We start from the raw sequence: 17,759 nt of genomic DNA on the forward strand, positions 1-17,759 counted from the left end.
TGGATACCCGCACGAATATGGGGTGGATATGGGGACAATTTTCATCTAGCGGGGCGGGGGCGGATTTACTATTACCCATTGCCATCCCTAGGTTAGAGAGTCAATTACGTGTAGGGAAGGTGTTAGGCATCCTACAACACCCTAAATCGGTATCCTACGATGATATTAACATAATAATAAATAATAATTTAAATACCTTATCCCCTTTTATTATTTAATATTATTTACATGACAAAAAATACATATTATCTACATGATTATTTATTTGCATACAAGAATTATAAATAAAATAATAAATAAAGAAAAATAAAATAATAAATGAAATAATAAATAAAATAATAAATGAAATAAATAAAACAATAAATAAAAGAAAAGAATTTAGAACCTCCAAAGCAAGCCTTTTATAAGAGAATCTTTCCAAATGCGTGTGGGGTGCGTTTTGGCAGTCCTTCACTCTACAAAAGTCTCATTATCACTCAAAGATTTATATAGAAGGGGAAGTTATGCAACTTGAGGTGTGCTAATCCCTTGGCCAAAGGGTTTCTTATATAGCCAACGAGGAGGCAAAAGCATAATAGAGTTATTCAATGTGGGACTAAATTTTATAAAAATACAATCTTTTTCTAGACACCATGTAGGATCTCTAAAGAACTCGTTAACCGTCGGATCGTGTTGGCTTTCTTATGGTATCCTCACAATATATGGATCTTCAATTTCAACGTCTGATAAAAGACTCTTATTTTTCAGCTGTATTGCGAGGCCTCTAGCGCATTCATTAACCGTTGGATCAGGCTAAAACTTTGCTTATATCTTCTTAATACATTGGTCTTTAACTTCAACGGTCGGATCATCAAAATTAGGTCATTAGCGAGAGATATTATCAGAACAAAAACATTGTCCAGCATAAAATTTTTCTGAAAATGGAAACAGGCTGTTCCGATTTCGGAACGAGCCATTCCAACACTTGGAATGACCCGTTCTAATTTGAGAAAGGCCGTTTCGTGCCCCGGATTAGTGTTTTTGAGTTTTTTGGGCCTTTTAGAGCTATCTTGGCCCGTTTAGGTGCTCTATTGGGCCCTTAGGGACAGTACGTGTTTCTTTTTCCAACTGTAGTGTCAGGTCTCTAAACAATTCGTTAGTCGTTGGATCATGCTTAAATTTTGTTGATACCTTATCAATACATTGATCTTTAACTTAAATGGTTGGATTGTAAAAATTAGATCTGTAACGAGAGATATTATCATAATAAAAATGTTGTTCAACGTGTTGCCCCCTCAAAGGTCGTTTGGGTAGCCTAGACGAAGTTAGGTGCCTATAATTCTCTATATTCAAATTATTTAATTTTTCCTTTTTTTGTATAGAGAATAAAGAATTATATTTTTTATAAACTACTATTAATAATACACTCGATGAGTGAAACCTATGACTTTTTAAGGTTTAAATCATGTGATACTATTATTTAAAACATGAGATTTCCATATTAATGAAATTGATTATAAAATATAATAGATTGTGAGATATTTTCAAAATTTTTGAAATGTTGTATCCTTTCATGAAAAGTCATGAGATATGACTTTTCACCAAAATTCATGAGATGTGACTCTTAGTCAATAAATGTGACCCTTCACCAAAATTTATGAAATGTATTTCTTTCAAAGGATGAAACTCGTCACAAAAGACATGATATGGTCTATAAATAGATCCTAGATGCATGCCAAAAATATATGTAAAAAAAATAGCTTCATTCTATGTATTCCAATCATTTATTTTATTTCTTTATGTGTAGAGAGAATAAAGGAAATTATTTTCTATAAATTTCCATTAATGGTATGCTTGATTGTGGGTGCGCAAACCATATCAAGGAACTCCATTTTATATTGAAATGGCTTTGTTGGGCACCATATTGCATCTAAATATACAAAGATTTTTTGGGGCGAATCTAACCTAAAGGTTAGTGTTTTACAAACTCCTTGGATATTACATCTTCTCTTCATTTATTTTTTGTTGAAGAGTCACACTACCAATTATACCGACATTACTTAGTACCATATGCAATTTCGATGAATAAAAAAAATTAACTCCTTCAACATCTAAAATATATAGAATATAAAATTGATTTTATTCAACCTTTTATTGATAATCATGTTATAGATGTAAACTATCTATAAACTAATGACTAATATTTGTTGAAGAATCTAGTTGGCCATCTCTAGTAAGATCTCATTTCTCAATCACAATTTTTCTTCTACAAGAATCCAATATGAGACTTTACCTAAGGAATTTGAGTCTAATTCTACTTGGACCAATGACATGTTGGTTTAATAGTATATCAATCATAAAATAAAAAGAAACAGTTTTTTTATTAAGGTATATTTTACAATATATGTTTTAAAATAAATAATATTATTATAAATATAATATCATGCTATATAAAATATTGTCTTTTTAAATAAAAAGGATTTTATTATTAATATAAAATTGCTCAAATAACTTATTTTTTAAGATAATATAAGACACCAAATCATGTTGAGACAACTTGAAACATAACATGAACACTTTCTCAAAATGCATAAGATTTTAATTTCAAAATCTAACATGTTAAAATCAATCATAGACTAGGCAGGTCGAGTTAGTAAGATGGGTTGGATAATACTCACCCTCAGCCAAAATAGTTGAAAAGCTAACATAAGATGAACATATTTAGAAATGATATTTGCATAATGAATCGACAACAATTTTTACAACTAAGAAAAAAAGGAGAGAAATATGCGATATAATAAATGATATAACAAAAAAGATAGAAAATGTTGTTGTATACATTATTGTATGGATTATTGTATAAATAACACATTTTTTTTTCACTTTTGAAATGGCTTAAAAAAATGTCAAAAATATTTTCATGTAAACAAGTTTGGTTCATAATTTTCACACCAACCCATATAAACCAACAATTCAACAAAATAAGATGTTCAATAATGATCGATGAGAACCTCTGAAAACAAGGACCTAATAAACGCATTTTAAAATCTTTTTGCTTTCTTGAGCCAATAATTGACTTTTGCGTAAATTTTCATTAAAATATAAAATTAAGTAATGGGAAGGAAACAAAAATAAAGCATAAGGGAAGAAAAAGATAGTAATTTTGGTTGAGAAACAAGTAGGAGGGAAAAGAAACATAAAAAGTAGATTGGAAGGAAAAAATGAAGTTTGTTAAAGAGAAAAGGGTAAGAACGAAGTAGGGGCACAAAAAAGGAAAACTTCACGTGCAACCAAAGAAAAACTTCACTTGAAATGTTGAGAATCTATTGTAATGTGAACTTGTTCTCTTTTTCTTTTTCAATATGAGTTTTGTTGCATTGTTAATTTTGTATGAATGACTCTATTTAGTTTGGTTGTGAATGAGATGGAAGTTGAGTTTCTTATTTTTGGATTTTTTTTTATATTTTACTTGATGAGATTATCTTTGGTAAAGAGATTTGAGTTAAGGGTTAATAGAGCAATGCTAAATTTAAAGGTGAAACACAAATTAGAGTATTGAATGAGGAGAATGTTAAATATGGCCGGTGTCTTCAATGGATTAACTATCTTAGTGATCACTACAAAAATATTGTCATATAGTAAAACAATGTTTGCTACTAAAAATTATTTTTACCTACACTATAGATACAATATATGTTGGTATTTTTATTGTTAAAATGTGTAAGTATAAGTTATAGTGACACAAAATACATGTTGTTGAATCTCATTCAAAATCAACACTAAAATTATGTTTTATTATAGATCAAATAGATTTATACCTACATATATTGTATTAATAATGTCACTTTTTGTATATCATTGCATATAAAATTTCTTGTAATTTGGGAGTGATTTATATGAAGTGAATGGTTAATAATTCAGCTAGTTGGATAATTGCTGGTAAAAGTGATTAATAAACAAAAATCTAAGAATATTATTTTACTCACACATTAAACATTAATTATTCCAAGAAAGTAACACCTAGTTAAAAAATTTGTATACACTAAAGGATTGAATCTAGTAACTTATGATGTCATGACATCTTTTAATTATGCCTTGACCATTTTTATTGTAAAATATATTTAAAAATATGTCTCACATTATTTAATACGTTACATGGATCAACCTGCCTTATAAGCCAAAAAGTTTAGATTAGTCAACATTGAGTCATCAATATTATTTGCCAATAAAGTCTAATAGCTACTAGTTAATTATATAATTGTCAAATAAAATGAAAGTTTACCTAAATTTGATGCTACCATCTATATATTATTTGGTTTATTTTATATATACACTTCAAATGTACACATATAATATTATTTACCATTAACATTTGTTAGACTACATATTAAAAAAAATGTACAATCTAGTAATATGGTTTTGGAGGAGGGTAATAATGGATTTACTCTCTCACACAAGATATTCCTATTTCTCATGGTTTGATAAGTCTCTAAAAATATTGACTTTAATGAGAAAAAAAAAGCATAACTCTTGTGTGAGGAGTAATCGAAGCAACACAAGACAACAATAACCTATTAAGGCCCAAATCAAGCTCTCTAACTTTCTTAGAAAGTCTATGAAGGACTACACTCATCCTTACTAGAATAAGAAACTATAAGGGATTCCAAAAGGTTATGTCTAGTAAGGAATTTTATCAATCATTTGATGGGCAAGGTGAATAAGGAAATGTTTGGTACTTGAATTGATTAGAGTATTGTAGGCGAAAAATAATATTGTTACTTGGTTATGTGAAACTAATGTTCCAATTTGAAATTTGGGTGCTAATGTAGGGAAAAAAACATGGTGAATCACAACCAAAATGCAATAAATCACATATATCATCAAAGGAAAAAGAAAATGACAAATGAATAATATAAGAAAAATAAGGATAAAAATATATATATAGGGAAGATGAAAACCAACAATAACAAAGTCAAGAAATCAAAGAGTTAAGATAAAGAGTGAAGAAAGACAAAAGGTAAATAAGGAGAACTCAAACCAACAAGTTGCGATGATTTTTCAGCTCCTGAGCTATTGATAATAGTTGGGATGAAGAGAAAGAAAAATACGAATGGCACTTAGTTTCTCCCAAATTTTCTTTATTGATTCCAATATTTTATCTAATATTTTAATTTTTATTTAAATAATTTAAGTGAAAAATAATAAAATCCACATAGTTGAGTATGTCATGAATGTTGGTTACTCTATGAGTTTTTAAATATCAATTCTTAATCTTATTAGGTCTAAACTCTTGTTGGTTATATGCCCTTTTTTTGTATAGTCCTCAAGTATCCTCTATTGGAGGCAATCCAATTTGAAATGGGTAAAGCCACTATAAATAGTAAAATACTCACTAGAAAAAAAAAATTATATGATGGGAATCTAATGTCAAGTGTAAACCACATGACATAGAAAGTATGGGTGACAAAACGGACTACAACCTGTGGGTCGACTTATTGGCCCATAAAAAATTGGTAAGCCAAGCTAGATATTTTGACCCAGCAGTCCGCCTGGCTTGCCTTGCCTAGCTCGCTAGCCTGTGCAAGCCAAATGGCAGACCAGGATAGGCTGACTCGCTAGCTCTTTTTTTTAATGTTCTTTTTTATTTAGTTATTATTTTAAATTTAAATTTAATTAAATTATTTCAAATTTATTTTGTGTATAATATGTGATTTATTGTATAATAAATCTGTTGTGTATTTGATTTATTTTATTATATATAATTTGAGATTTTTTTATTATTTAGGTACGCAAATTTATGTAAATCCTTTAAATATGGAAAAAAATATGTTGAAAGAATAACTCAAAATAAATATACAAACTTTTTTTTTCTATTTTTCTTTTTTCCCCTTTTTTTTACGAGTCAACCTGTCAACCTGTTAACTCACCCTTAAGCAAGGTGGACTAAGATTCGCAACCCATTTTTTCTAGTAGGTCAATCTAACTCGATTCATTTTTAGCTGGTCAAGTCTAAATGGATCGAATTGATCCATTTTATCATCCTAATAGAAAATGACATAGTGACACAACACATTTTATAATAGATATTGATTCACCTAACATAAAAGTGTTTCTATGTTAGGTAAAACAACACCTAACATAAAAAGTTTTGTTATATTTAAAAAATTTTCACTACATCACTTTGTTTGTCTTTATCATAAATTTTTTTTTTTTAATTTACCCTAATGTTTATCCTAGTTTTATATATATATATATATATATATATATATATATATATATATATATATTCTCTCATGCACCAAAACTAAAATAAAACACTCTTGAGGTTTTTATTCTGATTTTAAATGTTCTTCAAGCTTTATATTAACATTGGATCAATTTCTAAAATATTTGAACAAAAAATATAATAGTATTATAAAGACATAAGAATCATAGTTTAATTTATTAAATTTAGATTAAATTACTCTCTAGGTCTCGGTAATTTTATAAAATGATCTTCATAATTTTTCTATAAAAAAAAAGTTTTCATAATTTTATAAGCCCTTGTAATTTATTTATTTTAATAGAAATCCTACATTTTTAAATAACTCATTTAAATTTTTCATTGTAATTTCTATGGATAAAAAATAAAATATCTCATAACCTTGTTGTTTTTGATTAAAATATTATTCGAACATTTAAATATGTCTCTTATTATTTTTTATTTTTGTCCCTCCTTTAAGTTATGTGTAATATAATTTTTATTTATATTCTAAATAAAATATTAACCTAATAATTTTAATTAGTGTTTTAGGCTAGAGTTTAAGGGTGTAGTTTATCCTCCACTTTCAACTTTATTAACTCCTTTTTCATTTTTGCGTGTTATTTTAATGTTTATCATCATTACTACTATATATGTAAGCATCACATTCAGAATGAATCATGACATTTTATGAGCTTTAGATAAAACGATAAATATGAACTTATATATATATATATATATATATATATTAAATATAAACTTTTATAACATAAAAATATATAAGATATTGTGATTTACTTAAATCCCTAAACTTTTTTGAAAAATTTTATTTAGGTTCTTAAATTAAAAAATTGTAATTGAATCTTTCGTCTTTTTATATTTTTATAATTTAGTTTGTGAGGTTAGAGATTTTTTTATTATTTGTGAAATTTAACAAAATATTCCTTATATCTATGTATTTGAATAAATATGTTATATTATTATTTTATATCATCATTCATGTGTATTATGTTTCAATCTCTACTTAAAATATCCTACTATTTCATTCATAATTCTTATAATTAAAGATATTATAATAATTTTTACTAGTAGATTAAAACATGCTACACAAGGATGATGATAAATGAAATAGTAATATGATGTGGTTATGTATGTTTGATATAACAAGTATAATTATAATTTTTTAAAATAAATTTCTAACCTAAATTACAAAGATATAAAAAGTTGAAAGATTCAATTACAATTTTTTTAGTTTAGGGTCTAATTAAAGATTCCTAAAATGATTAGATTTCAAATGATGTATTAAATTTTTAATTAAAAATGACATATTTTATTACATTAAAGAAATCAATGTTAACAAATCTCAAAAAAGTATACTATATTTTTCATTCAGTTTATTTTTATTTTATCGTTTATTATAAAGTGTTATATAAATAATTTTGAATAGTAAAAGTGGTACATTACCAAATTAGAAGGACCACAATAAGATAAATATTTTTTTGAGAGACTAAAACTAAACTTTAAAAAAATTTATTTGACCAAAATTATATTTCATCCTTTTTCGAATATAATATATAAAAAAATCAACAATAAAAGTAATAAGAATTTATAATCATATCACATTTTAATATTTAAATATGAAAATAATTTAAATTTATTTTAATATAATATAAAATTATAATTCAATTATATTTTTAAAAAGAAAAGAGAGAGAGAGAGAGTTGAAACCTCTCTTATTTACACATCCAAATAACTCGGACTGCCTTCATCACATTAACAAGTTTCATTGTCATATGTTATGTCATCATCTCGTGTCATGTTATGACTAAGAAAGAGTAAATAAGAAGAAAATTGGAAGACAAAACTAACCTATACTCATAATTTGTGAAATTAATTTGGTATAAGAGAATAAACGCGTTGGTGTCTCTTGAAAGTGTGGCTCAAAATAGAATGATGATAAGCTTTTCCTTTTAGTTCAAAATGGAATCATCTTTTCATATCTTGTACGTCTCAATCTGAAATAACCGAATAAATCTATCATTGCTTTTAAATTTTGGATAAGGTAATTATTGGGAGAACTTTTAGTTTGAAACAGTGCCGAAAGATTTGTTTTATGACCATACTTGTACGAAAACCCTTCAAAGGGATTATACAAAATAAAACGAATGAATACATAGCATTTTTTAATAAAGAGTTATTTTAGAAATATCATATCAACTCTATGTATCCTAGAATTTTCACTAATTAAACAATATTTTAATACTGATGAGAATTGATCTTGAAAATATCAAGTTCACCTTTCATATCTTATAACATATATATGTCTTAAAAATTATAACTACTAAAATAAAAGATTAGTTATATTACAATAGTTAATAATATCCATTAAATAAATGAGACAAAAAGTTATTGAATAAACATTTACATGTCATTATTTGATTGAAAAACAGAATGTAATGAATATAAAAGGTTTTTTCCTTTAATGCACAGCAAAATATCTGAAGTTCTTCATTTCACATATGTTCACTCTCAATTTACACTAACGTTTGGTTAAATGTGTATATAGATTCTGAGTTCTGTTCTTGTTCACTATTAATTAATTAATTTGTTAGGGTTGAGTACGCATTGTATTCACCTTAATATTATTTATTTTCTTCTGCAATTAATTATACCCCTTTCATAAATTAACAACGACTCTATATAAGACTGAAAAGTGAAAGCCCTATAAAAAAGTATAATAACAAATTAATTAATTAATGGTATTGAACTTGAATCTGTTAACTCAAGGTACATATGCAAGTCCAAAATCCAAAATTAATCAAACATATCCGCAGATACTTTGTTATATGTATTAAAAGAAAATTACGTCTTTTTTACTTTCAAATATTAATTGTAATTGCATATTCTAACAAGCAAGTATATACGTCAATCATTGAGTTCTCAACTAAACTTGGTCCTCGATTTACAAAAGTAGAGGTAAAGTAAATTAATGTCACTGATAATAAAAAAAGTAAATTAATGAATCTCAACATTCCACTCTTAAACATATATATTACAATATTCGGGATAAAAATAAATAAATGAACAAAAGAATTCAATGCCTATATAAATCAATAACATTAAATTGTTCACTAATTTTGCAATACCACAGCCTCTACACATTAAAATACTATTGATAAAAATAAAATAAAGAATTAACAAAAGAATTCAATACCACAAACCAATAATCTTGGATTGTTTAACTAATTTTGCAATACCAAAGCCTCTACACCAAGAAAGAGGGAAATCATTTACAAGCGACTTGAATCGGGTCAAGATTTTAAATTGTGGTTGCAATAACACGATTGGAAGATTTTGAGCTTTGATCTGACCACTCCATAAACTAAAATTGTTTTTAGTTTATGGTTGAGACCACAATTTAAAACCTTAAAGATAGTTGATGACTTAACTTTGAAGGGATGGTGATTTAGGACCCTTTGGAGAAGGAGAGGGTTCCCCTTCGGGGGGAAAATCAGAGATCAAAGCCAGCATCCTGCGAATGCTCACTGATCGTGCAGGCCTGAAGCTGTTGGATCTCTTGATGTTCTTGGAGAAGATGTTTGATGAATTGGAAAGAATAAGGTACACCAAGGCTTGAACTAGTATGAACACCCCAACCTTAATCAACATGTCTCCTAAGCTGCTTTCCATCTTCACAAGTCTTGTGCTAATACAAATAACGTAACACCCTTGTATGAATAATTTGTTGATTTGATTGTTTGATGAACGAAGTGAATGAATTGATGAGAGAAGTGGCATGCACACGTCCTTTTATAGTTGTGTACGCGTTAAAGGACATGTTGGACCAACCATTGGAAAAGTAAAGTATGAAATAGCTTGCGGTTTTGACCTAGTATTATTTCACGTTGGAAATGTAGGGGTTGAGGTGGAATTTTCGTTGTTATCCAGAAAGAAACGTGTGTGAATACGTGTTAAGAGTGTATGGGTATTAAAGTAGCAATATTTCAAGGGATAAGCCAATGAACGAGGATTGCATGTTGACCCATTAGGATAATAATTAAGTTGGTGGAAGATTCTTGAGGAAATATAAATTTGCATTGGTCAATTTAGGGACTCTTAATGGAAGGTGCATGGTGATGATTCATCAGCTATATCTTCTTTAGCCTCCTTGCTTAGTTTAATTATTTAATTAGTTTGTCTTCTACGCAAACGAAATTTCTTCTTACCTTGCTTAGCCATCGGGTGGTGACAACAGAGATTTTTGATTTTCGACACGTGCCCTCGTGGGACATCATGTGGTGTTATTCTTTCATTAATTTAAATTTATTTCTGCAAACTGCTATCTTATTTTATACTTTTATTTTTTGAAAAAAAGTAAGAAAGAAAAAATTAATGAGAAATATTCTCCCCATTGTCTGGTACTTGTCACATGTTAATGTTACTAATCCACTTTTTTTGTTTTGTTTTTTTCCGTCCCTTTCGCTTGCTTTCTGTTATTTATTTATTTTTTATTTCTGTTTCTTTTGCCTTTTCTGTCACTGTGCTAATGCTATGCTTGGAGTTTGGTTCAATACATTCGATATAAGCTATTATTTTGCGTGTTTGGAACCAATTATGTAACACCAATCAACACTCTATGTTTAGAAGTAACAAGTAGCTTGCTTCTGCGTCATATGGGTCTAATGGCGTGATTTTATGGTAAACGCGTAAATGAAAGTTTATTAGATAGTGTAGGACTATTAATAAGTGTTGATAGTATCAATCAATTACTATATAACATGAATTTAAGTTTTTGAATCTATTAGAAATAGCAAGAGACGAAATACATGTTAAGTAAATGTTTGCATGAAGGGGTGTATTTTTAATAAAAGAAAATGTGGATGGATAGATAGATTGTTAAGAATCAAGTGTTGATTGAAGGGAAGTAGCTTGACTTGCACCACACGAGAGCCACCTGATTGCGTTTCAAAGAACAAGATCCAAACCTTGTACGTGTCTTGTGATGATCATGTTGGGATCCCTTTGAAGAGATGTGATCCCTGATGAATCGTTTTTGGTGATTGCAAATGGTTCTTGAGAGTTATGATATGTCATATGTGTGGGACATGGATCATGGCCCAAAGGTTGTTCAGAAAATGCAACTCATCAATGCCTTGCCGACCTAAACAAGTACCTTTCCTGGTTAAGCTATTAATGCCTCATAAATTTTAATATTAAAGATGATATAAATTATAGTTCGTACTGTTACTGTACTGTCCCTATTCAATTTAATGTCCTATGTTCAATTCAAAAGATATGTTCTTCAGCAAATATATGTTAATAATACAACTTTCTAATTTAATACATGATAATAATTTGTATAATATAATATTATATTTATATTATTTATCTGTGAATATTTATATCAGATATACCTTAACCATTTGTTGCATAATATCATTATACCAAAAAACCAAATTAACCCAATCTTATCTCATTTTGTATATAATCAAGTAATGATAGCAAACAATTAAGTTCAAATAAATCTCGAGTCCAAAATACAGATAAATCTTACCTAATCGCGTCACATACGTGTGAGGTCAAGGCCAATAGGGTTAGAATATTAAGGATATTGAATATGTTTGGACAAATTTCTTTACAAATATTTCTACAAAAGGAGAATAAGAAAAAATATAATAAATCTCTTCAAAAACACTTGCAAGATTAAAATAAATTTCTCTATAAAATAAAACTAATTATTTTAATATATTAAAATAAACTTTTGATAAAACTAATATAAAATTACTTGGCAAATTAATTTATACATAAACTAATTTAATTTTTAGAAAATTTACTTTATTTTTTCTTTTTATTTTCTTTTTCTATAAATATTTATGGAAAATTAATCAAAATATGTCCGTTGTGCATTTTCTCCTTACACTGATTGGAAAAAGTAACATTAAAGACTGTTTTTAAAAATAAAAAAAAAACAAAAAAAAAACTGCTCATTTGATTTGCGATATTTACGGTTACCCGAGAAGAAAAAAAAAATCAAAGTCAATCACAATCATTTGGGATAACAGTTGAGGTTTAGTTAATAAGTGATTATATAATTAACCAGCTGCATTTATTCCTTAAGTAGAGATCAGAATTAAGAACACAGCTCACATCACAACAAAACACATGCATTTTAAGGCTCTTCCATGGTACACAGCCACACTCAGATGATTCAATCCCTCAACAATCTCGTATGTAACTAGAACAACATTGGCGGGAAATAACAACATAACTGTAAAGCCAGAATAAAAAATGGTGAAAAATATCATTCAGTGGAAAGGATCCACTTTAGCAACTCATACACAGCATAACAGAAAGCTAAATTTTACAGAAGACTTTATTGCCTAAAATGGAAGGGAATTTGAGCTAAGGAAATCCAGTTCCAAGGAGAAACATAGAGTGGAAAATGAGAAGGGAAATGCAACTCGTGCTTTCCCTCAATTTATTGTATTTTTGGCTATATCACTACAACTACCTAGTTGGAGTTCCCCAAAAAAGGAGGGAAAGAACAGAAGCAGCATAATCGTCGGTGCAGATTTACACTTGATAAGACGATCTATGGTGATACAACTTCAACATTGTTTTAGTACACTATATACCTGCAATCACATATCAGAACACCACCATTAGTTCATAAATTGAGATTCTTACGAAATAGAAATAGATGGCTAATAACGGCAGAGTAGGCTTATTATCCCCAATGAATTATTAGTACTGACTATCCTGCAGCAAATAGAAAATGGTTACAGTTGTTGAACCAAATAGCATTTGTCATAGTTGAAAAACACATACTTAGTGCGCATGAAAAAACTTGTTAATAGTTCATTCAAACTTATCTTAAAATATAAGCATTTGTGTAAGCATTTGGAAGAGTTTATAAAAATAACTTTAAGATTTTCCGGTATGCTGTTATTAACTTATTTCAACAAGCTTTCCAAGATAGCATATGAACAGTTTAATCATATTAAGGTTCTATTTGGACAAACTTTTGTACAAGTACTTCTAGAAAAGAAAATAAGAAAGTAAATCAAATTGAACTTCTTGTTTAACTTTTATAGAAATTATGCATTTAACTTCTCCAATAGCTAAGGTGCACAAGTTTGCTCAATGCATTTTATCTTCATTTTTTTTCATCTCTAATGAATGTTTATTAAGAAGTTTCTTCAAATTGAGCCATATACTTCAACTATAAAAACAACTTATATATAAGTACTTTCATGATAAACACTCATTCATTAAGCTCTTAATTAAACTACTCACCCAAAGTTCCAAACACACCCTAGTGCATAAACAACACATCTCATACAATCGGTTATGGCCTCCTAACTCAAACCCCCCAACCCAATAGGAAAAAACAATAAAGAAAGACAGAAAAACAGCTTGAATATTAATAATAAGCATCAAACTTATAAACCAACAAGTCCGGGTGAAACTAGATTCAACCTCCTTAAACAAGGTCTTGAATTTCGATCTTGTTGATGAAAACATCGTGGTAGGAAGGAAAGACCCTATTACATTCAGAATCTGTTTGAATACAAGTTATGGACATTTTTAAGAACTTCTCTTCTGAAAATAAAGAATATTTTCCGGTAAAGATGCTCTCAAAAACATTTATAAGCTTATATCCGAACCGAACTTTTAGTTAGCCAAGTTTTTTTGACGAAGAAGTTGGAGATTAAAGCATTTTTGGATTCAAGTTTATAAACACTTTACAGAGCTTAATACTCTTTATTTTCAGCAAAGAAACTCTCAAATGCGAATATTAATAATAAGCATCAAACTTATAAACCAACAAGTCCGGGTGAAACTAGATTCAACCTCCTTAAACAAGGTCTCGAATTTCGATCTTGTTGATGAAAACATCGTGGTAGGAAGGAAAGACCCTATTACATTCGGAGTCTCTTTGTATACAAGTTATGGACATTTTTAAGAACTTGTCTACTGAAAATAAAGAATATTTTCCGGTAAAGATGCTCTCGAAAACATTTATAAGCTTATATCCAACCAAACTTTTAGTCAGCCAAGTTTTTTTGACGAAGTTGGAGATTAGAACTTATTTGGACAAGTGTTTATAAAGAGTTATCAGAGCTTCTCTAGGAGAAAATACTCTTCATTTTGAGCAAAGAAACTCTCAAATGCGTTTATAACTTGTATCCAAATATCCAAATAGGCTCAAGTACAAGCAAAGTCGTTTCATTATGCAACAACCCCAAAGTTATCTTAAAGTTCTCCTTCCTCGATCAAAATGCAGAATTTAAACATTGAAATTCAAAGATCCAAGCCAGAAAATCAATTAGGAGAGATCACACTGCAGACAGAAAATTAAGCAAACGAAACGAAAAGAAAAGTCGAGGGTCATAATTGACCTCATCCTGCATCCAAAACTCCAACCTCTGAGGAATTGGAAAGAGAATAGAAGGAGAGAGCACCTTATAGGGCGGCGCGAGGGTCGTCGCCTTGGATGAGCGCGTGGCGCGAGGCAATGTGGCTGAGAGTGGTCCTGAGGCCGAAGAAGTCGTCCTCCGTGAGGTCGGTGAGGCGCGCAATGAGGTCCCTCCGGATCTCCGTGACGACGGCGTTATCCTCATCGTGATCGTGATCCTGAAGCGGTTGGTGGTCTTCGTGGAGGCGGAACCTGCAGAGGGGGCAGGAGGCGTGGAGGCGGAGCCAGGGCGTGATGCAGTCGGCGTGGTACAGGTGCTTGCAGGGGAGCTGCTTCGCCTCCGCCTCGAGCCCCATTGGCTCCTTGCAAACGGCGCAGAGGACGACGCCGTTTGGGTCCAGCTCCGAGAGGAGGGAGGCCGTGACGGAGATGGAGGGAATGGGAGGGGGCTTTGACGGGAGGGGCTTGGGGGAGAGGAGTAAGAGGGCGTCCTGGAAAACGACGTCGAAGAGGGGGGATTCCGCGTCGTTTAGGGAGAGGGGGGAGTCCATGAGTTCCAGGAAGTGGGTGTGGCAGTGGGGGCAGAGGAGAGGGGACGGAGGGAGCGTTAGGGACACGCTCATGTCGCATTCGTGGCACCAGTACGTTTTTGCTTCCGCCATCGCTGCTGCTGCTGCTGCTGCTGCTGCTGGCGGAAGAGAAATGAATAATGAAATGAGGGTTGGGTTTGGGTGGGTGAAATGGGGATTAAGAGAGGGGAAGGAAGGTGGGGCCCGCACCGACCTCGATGGTTCGTTTCTCTATCGCTTTTTTTCCTTTTTTTGTTTCCTATCATTTGCTACCTTCTGCAACGCAACGTTTTAACTATAATGTCTTTTTCTTTCTTATTTTTCTATATTTTCACTAATGTGTAAGAGTGATACCACCGTCGCTTTGGCCGAGTGGTTAAGGCGTGTGCCTGCTAAGTACATGGGGTTTCCCCGCGAGAGTTCGAATCTCTCAGGCGACGACGTAAATTTTTTAATTTAATAATAATTACTATATATAAAACAAATATTTCTCTTCATAATATTTTTTGTCTTTACTTTTTATTATAATATTATACCCTCTAATTATTATAAAAAAAAAATATTTTTAATCCTTCACATTACACTTCTTCTCTCACTGGAAATCAACTAACTTATTTTTATTTACTTTTATTTTTTTTAAAAAAATAGTGAGACACCAAATATCTATTTTCACTCATCTTTAATCAATAATCTATATAAAAAAATAAAAATAAAAATATTATTTTTTATTTTCACCTTTTTAAGGACATATTTATTCCTTCGTAATTATAACTTTTACTTATTTATTTATTAATACCTTGTTTATCGTTCTAACACAATTTTTCTTTAAATAAAATTACCCTTAATGTATAAATACAATAATTTAAATCTAGTCAACTCTTTTTATATTATTACTCAATACGTGTATTAAATTAAGTTCATTTTTAATATATATAAAGGTACAAAATGTCTCAATAATATTAGTTTATATAATCGTAACTTATTTGAATAGAAATGATCATAAAAGTTATTTAAAATAATATTTTTATTAATTAATATTGTAAAAAAAATGTAAAGTGATAATATATGTTTATTAAGCTTTTATATTGGGTATGTCATTTTAGAAGGGAAAAAAAATGTTAGATAATGGCTGCAAAGGGTTGTTGATGTTTTGATTTTTTTTTTTTTATGACTAATTTTGAAAAGAATGACCCATGGTGGAAAGATTCAGCTTCTGGTCATTTAATTAATCAATTTGTACTTCTCTTCTAAATTGATTTGTAATTTCATTAAATAAACTCAGTGTATATATTATTATGTTTTGTTTTAGAGGCTTGCACAAGTGCTGTGGTGTAAACAGATAGAATGTGTTGATTAATTTATTTGATGAATTAAACTAATGACCGAAAGCATGGAGACTCTATCCCGAGTCATTTTATTTAAATTTCCACTTTAAAATAATACAGTTCCTAATACTTTCGGTAAGAAAATATTAATACAGTCACTTTAGGACAAGTTGCGTTTTCTTTAAAATTAATGATTTTAGTCACACATCAAAGGTTTCAATCACTTAGTAAAAATTCTTAAATACGCAAAATGAATAGTACTAACTAATTGCTTCTTTAATCACCACATACTGCGTTTTATTTTAACAAAAAGACTAAACACGTTGTTTCCTTGTGGTTTTGGGATGCAAGAGAAAAATAGATATCTTCATCCAAAAGTTTTAACTTTTAAGAAAGCTTCTCTCATTTCAATTTAAGTTTCTCTTTAAACTATGAAATTTGTTTCTTTATCGATAAAAATATAAATAGAAAATTGTACCGTCCCGGTTAGGATTCGATCTGATCCGTCTATATGGGTCCACTTGGTTAGAATCCGATCTGACCTCTTTACATGGGTTCATTCTGTCAAAATCCGATCTGACCTCTCTACATGGGTCCACTCGGTCAGAATCTGATATGACCCCTTTACATGGGTGAACTCGGTCAAAATTCGATCAGACCTTTTGCACAGGTGCGTTATCTTGGTCAGAATCCGATCCAACCTTCCCGCATAGACCCTGATCCAATATCAAGGACAAAATCCCACCTTTAGTTACCAAATATCTTTCAAATAAAAATGGTCATGAAAATCTCCGCGTTCACGGGACCCATGAGGCCCATGAACAAGAAAGTATAAGACCTAAAACCCTAGTACTTAGGGGACAGATTACACTCTTGAATGCTCTGGCTTTGGAGGTTTTGACCTAGGAAAAGAACCCTAGACGCCCCCTTGGCCGGAACATTTTGGCGCCCACCGTGGGGCTACGATGAAACTTTTCCTACACCCCAAGAAATACAAGGAACTTGAAGAACAAAAAGCTACGTAAAATGGCGAGAGGCGGCGCACCAAACCATGACCCACAACACCCTACAATGGAGGAGATGATGGCAATGATCAAAGACTTAAGAGAGGAAAATGCGCGATCTAGAGAAAGGGAGGAGGCCATTTAGTGAGAGAACGAGAAAATCAGATGACGAGCCGATGAGATGTAGGCCATGATGGCAACTAATATCAGAACGGCGGAGGA

At 30.4% G+C, this 17,759-nt stretch overlaps 2 protein-coding genes and 1 non-coding gene across 3 annotated transcripts; 1 reads left to right on the forward strand and 2 right to left on the reverse strand.

Annotated features, from left to right (window-relative positions):
• Nucleotides 1-9,219: 9,219 nt before the first annotated feature.
• On the reverse strand, nucleotides 9,220-10,044 carry LOC109806425 (uncharacterized). Its single transcript, XM_020368820.3, has one exon. The coding sequence runs from the start codon at nucleotides 10,016-10,018 to the stop codon at nucleotides 9,665-9,667; it is 354 nt and encodes a 117-aa protein (XP_020224409.2). The 5' UTR covers nucleotides 10,019-10,044; the 3' UTR covers nucleotides 9,220-9,664.
• A 2,324-nt stretch (nucleotides 10,045-12,368) lies between these two features.
• Nucleotides 12,369-15,412, reverse strand: LOC109805869 (uncharacterized). Its single transcript, XM_020368129.3, has 2 exons — nucleotides 14,686-15,412; nucleotides 12,369-12,855 (listed from the first exon to the last, which is right to left on the reverse strand). Exon 1 carries the CDS (start codon nucleotides 15,299-15,301, stop codon nucleotides 14,687-14,689), a length of 615 nt encoding a protein of 204 aa, XP_020223718.1. The 5' UTR covers nucleotides 15,302-15,412; the 3' UTR covers nucleotides 12,369-12,855; nucleotide 14,686.
• A 154-nt stretch (nucleotides 15,413-15,566) lies between these two features.
• On the forward strand, nucleotides 15,567-15,648 carry TRNAS-GCU (transfer RNA serine (anticodon GCU)). Its single transcript has one exon. It is a non-coding gene; the product is annotated as a tRNA-Ser (tRNA).
• The last annotated feature ends 2,111 nt before the right edge of the window (nucleotides 15,649-17,759 follow it).

This window comes from Cajanus cajan, chromosome 10 (genome assembly GCF_000230855.2).
Source record: "Cajanus cajan strain Asha chromosome 10, NIPB_CcT2T_4, whole genome shotgun sequence".
Taxonomy (NCBI): Eukaryota; Viridiplantae; Streptophyta; class Magnoliopsida; order Fabales; family Fabaceae; genus Cajanus; species Cajanus cajan.